Source organism: Hylobates moloch, unplaced genomic scaffold (assembly GCF_009828535.3).
Source record: "Hylobates moloch isolate HMO894 unplaced genomic scaffold, HMol_V3 SCAFFOLD_10, whole genome shotgun sequence".
NCBI lineage: Eukaryota > Metazoa > Chordata > Mammalia > Primates > Hylobatidae > Hylobates > Hylobates moloch.
Genome location: NW_026652285.1, coordinates 108,001,781 through 108,008,707, shown reverse-complemented (window position 1 = coordinate 108,008,707; position 6,927 = coordinate 108,001,781). Strand labels below are relative to the sequence as shown.

The window sequence follows — 6,927 nt, the reverse complement described above, 5'->3', positions numbered from 1 at the left end:
GGCGGGCGGTGCCTACTGCGCCTGTGCGAGGCCCGGGCGGTGAGCGCGCTCCCGTTCCTTGGCCGCCGCCTCAGCCGCTGTCGCCGCCGCCGCCGCTTACCCGGGGCCGCGCACGCGCTGCCACCGCCCCCGGCCCGCGCCCGCCCCCGCCCCCGGCCCGCGCCCTCCTGCCGCCGCCTCTTTGGGCCGCGGGCTCGGCACCTCCTCCGCCCAGGCTCGGCGCCCGCAGCATGCAGCAGCCGCGGGGGCGGCGACGGCGGCGGCTGTGAGGTGAGGCGGGGGCCGCGCTCGGGCGCCCCTCCCGGCGGGCCGGCTGCGGGGCCGAGTGGGGGCTCGGGGCGCACCGGGCCCGGCGCGGCGAGGGGCGGCGGCGCCTTTGTTGCGGCCGGGCCGCCGCCTCAGCCCTTTGTCTGCAGATGGTGGACGCGAGCGGCCGCGCCGCCGCCGAGGGCTGGAGGAAGATGGAGGCCCCGCCGGACGGCGCCGCCGACCTCGTGCCCCTGGACCGCTACGACGCGGCGCGCGCCAAGATCGCCGCCAACCTGCAGTGGATCTGCGCCAAGGCCTACGGCCGAGGTGGGCCGGGTGGGGGGCGCGGGGCGGGGGGCAGGGGCGCGGGCCGGGGCCGGGGGACGCGGCCGGGGTCGGGCCGGGTCGGGGTCCGCGCGCCGCGCCTTTGTGCCGCGTCCGCACGGCGTCGGGGCTGGGCCGGCCGCCTCCGAGGTCCCGGCGGCGCCCGGGCAACGCGGAGCGTGGGGACGCGGTCACCTGGCGAGTGGGTGTCCCCGCAGCGGAGGGCGGCGTGGGTCGGGGCTTCCGCTCCTATTTCGGGAGTGCCCCTAGCCTCCCGTTGGCGGCGGCGGCGGCGGCGGGAAGGAGCTGCCCGGTTCTGGGCGCAGGGAGGAACCATGGGGACCCGGGGCCGCCGTCTGAGGCGCCGCTTCCCGGCGCGCCGGGCATCGTCCAGTGCTGGACCTGTGATTCTGAGCCTTTCACTTGTTATGAATTTTGATGCTTACAAGCCATCAGCTGTTGAATTCCCCAGCTAGAAATTGCGTATTCCGCGGATTGTGCTTAATCATAATGATCCCCTTTGGTTAATTCCTGTTTGGAAGAACTAGGTAACCTTGTTACTGAGTCCAATTTGTTAGGCCCTAATGTGCTTAGTGGATTAAGACGCTTCTGTTTCGTGCCCTGGGAACAGGACAGACCTAGTGATTCTCATAAGTGGCTGACTCCTTTAATTTCAGGTGCTTTGTTTCAGGTGCAATTAAAGGTTAATATTTCTGTAATCCTCTTTTCATTTGAAGCATTCTTTAAAAATTTGCCTTTATTCTGGTGCAAAATTACCCTTTTTAGAGTAAGACTAGAGGAGACAGCCCTTCCAGAGAAGAGTTCAGTTGACCAGTTTGGGAAACGCTGAGTAGGCGTTGCCCTGTTTGACAGTGGCCTGTGCCCCAGCTAGACTCGAGTTAGTCATAAGGACAAACGCGTTTTGTAAGTTTTAGGGATTAAATACCTCGCCTTATTTCAAACTGGTTTTTGTACTGTGTAAGTAGTAATTGGGAAAGAGTTTTTCCTTTGACAGTTTTCAGTTTTACAGTTCTTGTTTACTGGCTCAGTGGAACCTTAGTTTCTGTGTTGTAGTGAGGAAGAAACACTGCTGTATCCAAGACTTCACATGAGTTTTTGAGAACGGAATTGGTAAGATGTAGGTATAAAACTTGAGTCAGGTGCAAAGAACAGCCCGAGAGCGGACGCCTGGGTATCTTGCAGTCACTGCCGGCTGCATGGGCTCACCTGCCTCACTCCTTGTGTTGGTCACTGTTTTGCTTTTCTTTGTATTTTGCCATATGTGCTTACACCACTAAGTAGTTTTTACACCTTTGCCAGTGATGTCTCTTTCTGAGACTGGCTTTTGTTATTCCATTATCCCACGTTACGTTCTTAGGTTCTTGACTTCATCTTCACTTTTCCACATTTCCGCTGCTGTGGAGTGTCTCACCTAGGCCTGTCCACCGCAGCTGCTCGTGGGCGCTGGCTGGGCTCCCGTAGGTGCTGTGGAGCCCAGTGCATTCTTGGGCATGGCTGCTGGGATCCGAGCACAAAGTTTTACTCCTGCATGTTTTTTAAGATTTTATATGTGGAGAGGGCTGAGGGCTCAGGCAGCGGATGTTAGACAAATTGCTATAAAAAGAACTTTCATGATCTGCTTTCCAATTTCTTTAGCAAGGTGCATGCATTTTTTATTTCATTGCATTTAGCTTTGGCATTCAGCATGGGATTTGTCAGCCATCCAGAAATAAATACGCGTGTCTCTGTGTTAGTATTGGGTTCGTCTAGTTTCGGTTCCGGTACCAGATCACTCTTTAATACTTGTTGACTCATCAGATGATGAATCCACAATCTGATACTAAAATGGGCTTTCGAGTTTTGTAATTATTAAAAGGTGGGCATTTAAAAAAAAGAAACATGAACAGGAGCTGGAGAAGACTGGATACCATCTTAGGAGCTGAGACTGGAATGTCCCTTACTGGTGGGTGGCAGTGCCTTCGCACATCAGACTCCGATTTTAGGAGGTCTGGTTTCCACTTTTTTTTTTTTTTTTTGAGACAGAGTCTCGCTCTGTCATCCAGCCTGGAGTGCAGTGACGCGATCTCAGCTCACCGCAACCACCGCCTCCTGGGTTCAAGCGATTCTTCTGCCTCAGCCTCCCAAGTAGCTGGGATTACAGGCGTGCGCCACCACTCCCGGCTAGTTTTTGTATTTTTCGTAGAGACGAGGTTACTCCATATTGCCAGGCCGGTCTCGAACTCCTGACCTCATGATCCGCCTGCCTTGGCCTCCCAAAGTGCTGGGATTACAGGCGTGAGCCACCACGCCTGGCCGGTTTCCACTTCTTTTTCCGAGAGAGGGCTTTTACATTCTGTACTTTGCTTCACAGGGGGAGCATATGTAATTACCAAAAAAAAAGTTTTTAAGCCAGGTGTGGTGGTTTGTACTTATAACTCTAGTGACTCGAAGGCAAAGGTGGGGTGATCACTTGAGGCCAGGAGTTTGAGATGGAGTCTGCCTGTGTTTCCCAGGATGATCTCCAACTCCTGGGCTCCAGTGATCCTCCTGCTTCAGCTTCCTGTGTAATTTTCTTTTTTCTTTTTTTTTTTTTTTGTGGGGGGCAGGGTCTTACTCTGTCGGCCAGGCTGGAGTGCAGTGGTGTGACCTCGGCTCACTGCAGCCTCCGCCTGCCGGGCTCAAGTGATCTTCCTGCCTCAGCCTCCCGAGTAGTTGGGACTACAGGTGCACCACCACGCCTGGCTAACTTTTGTATTTTTTGTAGAGATGGGGGTTTTCTTTAAACAATTTTCATTTTTGTAAAAATGGGGTCTGTTTGCCCAGGCTAGTTTCGAACTCCTGGGCTCAGGTGATCTGCCCGCCTCGGCCTCCCAAAGTGCTAGGATTACAGGCATGAGGCACCATATTTAGCCCTCCTGTGTAAAACTGTACAAATTGAGACTCTATTTAAATTTACAGGTTGGAGAGATCCTAATTCAGATGACCGAAATACTTGCCTCAGCTCAGCTGAAGTGATTTATGTTGTTGGGGTCACAGCCTGGGTGTGAAATGCGCTGCTACCCAGTGTGGTTGTGTCTTGGAAGAGACTGAGTGGGGAGGGGATTTTGGTAGGACAATGTGGGTCCCCCCAACACTTCTTCTAATCCAGCAGCATCTGCTTTGTTTCTTCTTTTGAATGTCTCCATGCACCTCTCCAGCTTAGTTTTCAGTTAATCAGACATGGTTCTTTCAACATGGATGCTTTAATCGGAAATCGCTTTTGGGAGTATGATGGTGAAAGTGGCTTCAATGTTTAACTTGTTAAAGGATTGTTCATTAGGTTGCTAACGAAAGCTCATCCTCCATTTGTGTAAAGATTGAAAGCATTGAAAGCATGCTGAAACTCCAGGGCTGGCTGCTGTCTTGTTTTGCATTTGTCTTTTGAGATTTTTGGTGTCCTGGGGCCACCAGTCTGCCATTGTAGTAAGTGGGTAGGCTCAGGAGAGCTTGCCCTTGGCGAGGCCTTGTGGCATATGGCTGTGCAGAAACACTTCCTCCAGTTTCATTCGTCCCTGGGGCCACAGCCAAGAATTGTGGCCGCCTTGGGCTTTTATTTTTAGGTCCCCCTCCCTTTCTTTTGGTAACTCTCTTGTTTCATTGACAGTGTTTGCATTTTTTAAAGAAATGTGTTGGACCTGTTGAAAATTGTCCTCTCAAAAATGTCTATAAGAAGGTGCAGAACCTGACTAGCCATCACATTTTGTGGTGATGTTTGAGCGAAAGTTGTAATAAACTGGTGAAAAGTTGAGGGGGTGGCTGAAGTTCCGTTTATTTTGCAGCATAGCACGCTGGACTAGAGCAGTGCAGTCCTGGCGTTGATCTCGGCCACTGTGCATTTTATACATGCCCTTAGTTCATTGGTATCTAGGCCTTGGTTTCAGGGGACAATGTGGAGAGCAAGCTTTTATTATCTCTCAAGGACACTGTTAAAAAACAACCCAGGGCAAGTACTAGCATGCACTCAATTCTTTGCAAGGATGTTGCGGTGTAGCTCAGTGGAAACCAGGTTTATCCTTTGCTTGCAGAGCCAAGCTGCCCTGATCCCTAGGGCACTGGATGGGGAGCTTAGGGTTCGCCAGTTCATCCCCTCTCCTTACTGACAGCACCTGGCCCTGTGCAGAAGCCACATGGCCTGCCCAGAGGCACACTGTTGGGAGGAATTGTCTGATCCCCTCTTCTTTTTTTTCCTCACTCTTGCTAGAGTAATTTGAACTACTGATTTGGAAACCATGTTATGGAATAAGAAATCAGTGTGAGGATGCTGTGGCCTGTGAAGCCTGGGTTTTAATCCCCATCTCAGGGACCAGCAGTTTCATTATATAGGCAACAAGAAGAGTTTAGAGTCCAGTTTGCTTACTTGACATGATGAGCAAAATCCCTTTATAATCAACTCCAGAGGGTCGCCATATTGTTTCGTTGTAGTGACTTTTGGTTAAAATGAAATCTGTGCTCAGAGCCCCTTTCCAGCTCCAGAACTTGGCCCTCCTGTGTAAAACTGTGTAAAAATTGAGACCCTTTATTTAAATTTACAGGTGAAACCACTGCGCCTCTTCCTCCCTGCTTTGGCAGGAGGGCAGCAGTGGCTGGAGTCTTGGCTTGAAGAGCCTGCTCTTGATGGCAGCACACTTGTAAGCACATTGCCTTGTTTCTGAAGGTGATGACTTGTTCAGATTATTGGTTTATGAGTTTAGATTGTATATTTAAGTTGTCTTTGGTTATTCTTGACAAGGGATTTGGGTGTTTCTGAGATGAGGGTTACAGAGCATCTTCAAATGCTTCCTGAGCACCTGTTAGGTGGTCCTAGATACTGTGGGAGTTGCTGGTTGGTCCAGCTAGCATGACCTTTCCTCTGCAGATGTGTCCTGAGAACCACCTACTGCCTAGTTATGTGTGCATCTCTGTGAGGCCAGGGATTATGGTTGTCCCACTTACTGCGGTGTCCACAGTACAGAGTGCTCAAATACTTGTTGAATGGTTAGCCCCTAAGAGCAGAGGGGAGGGCAGCTGGCTACAGCCCTGTGCAGAGGAGAGGTGTCTTCGGGTATACTGAGTGGATTAACCTTGTTGAGGCAGAGGATTTGTGGACTGAAATAGTGAGTGATTAGTTTGGAAAGTAGTCTGGGGCCAGATTGTTTATGGTGCTCGGGTTGGCTGGGGATTTCTTTGATGATGTGTGCCTGGGAGGGTTTTTAATTAGGGGGATGTCGTGCTGAGAGAGCGAGCCTGGGAAGATGTTTTTAGCAGGTTTGAGTGGGTAGAGGCCATAGACAGGTGTACTACCTGAGAGTTGATGTCGTTAGGCTGCAAATGCCAAATACTTGCCTGGTCTTGTTTTTATTTTTTTGAGACAGGGTCTTGCTCTGTTGCCCAGGCTGGAGTGCAGTGGCACGATCACAGCTTACTGCAGCCTTGACCTCCCTGAGCTCAAGTGATCCTCCCACCTCAGCCTCCCGAGTTGCTAGGATCACAGCTAGGACCACAGGCCTGCACCTCCTGGTCTGGTTAATTATTATTTTTTGTAGAGGTGGAGTTTTCCTGTGTTGCCCAGGCTTCTCAAACTCCTGGGCTCAAGCAGTGCTCCCACCCACCTTGGCTTCCCAAAGTGCTGGGATCACAGGTATGAGTGAGTGAGTTAGTCCACTGTGCCCAGATGGACTTGCCCGTCTGTCGGCAGAGGGAATAGGAAGGGTAGATAGAGCCAACAGATATACAAGCTGTATCTGTGGAGCTGGACTGATTGACAGTGGCTGTGGGAGGTGGCTAAGGGTGAGTTACGGTCAGCTGGACTGCCATGGGGAGCCCAGACACAGGAATGATGGTGCCCTTGACAGGAATATTTAGTCATTATTTCATAGCATTTTTCTACTTTCATAACTTTTGTTATCACTACAGAAAAGATATTTGAGGCCAGGCGTGGTGGCTCATGCCTGTAATCCCGGCACTTTGGGAGGTTGAGGTGGGCAGATCACCTGAGGTCGGGAGTTTGAGACCAGCCTGGCCAGCATGGTGAATCCCTGCCTCTACTAAAAATACAAAATTAGCCGGGCGTGGTGGTGTGCGCCTGTAATCCCAGCTACTCAGGAAGCTGAGGCAGGAGAATCACTTAAACCCAGGAGGCGGAGGCTGCGGTGAGCCGAGAGTACGCCACTGCACTCCAGCCTGGGCAACAGAGTGAAACCCTGTCTCAAAAGAAAGAAAGATCTTTGAGTTTTTTCTATTTCTGGCTTTCCCGAGCTCCTACCTAGTCCTTTTTTTTTTTTTTTTTTGAGACGGAGTCTCGCTCTGTCACCCAGGCTGGAGTGCAGTGGCACGATC

The 6,927-nt window shown here is 51.7% G+C and overlaps 1 protein-coding gene across 3 annotated transcripts in view; it reads left to right on the top strand.

Annotated features, from left to right (window-relative positions):
* The first annotated feature begins 41 nt into the window (after positions 1-41).
* The window catches only part of CAMSAP1 (calmodulin regulated spectrin associated protein 1), a 94,470-nt gene continuing 87,584 nt past the window's right edge, over positions 42-6,927 (top strand). For 2 of the 3 annotated variants that reach the window (XM_058445161.1, XM_058445162.1), the window contains exon 1: positions 79-576. In XM_058445161.1, coding sequence (XP_058301144.1) covers positions 417-576 — 160 coding nt within the window. In that variant the 5' untranslated portion in view covers positions 79-416. Of the gene's footprint in view, positions 577-6,927 lie in introns of all 3 variants that reach the window. The other variant, XM_032165623.1, reaches the window with a different exon arrangement.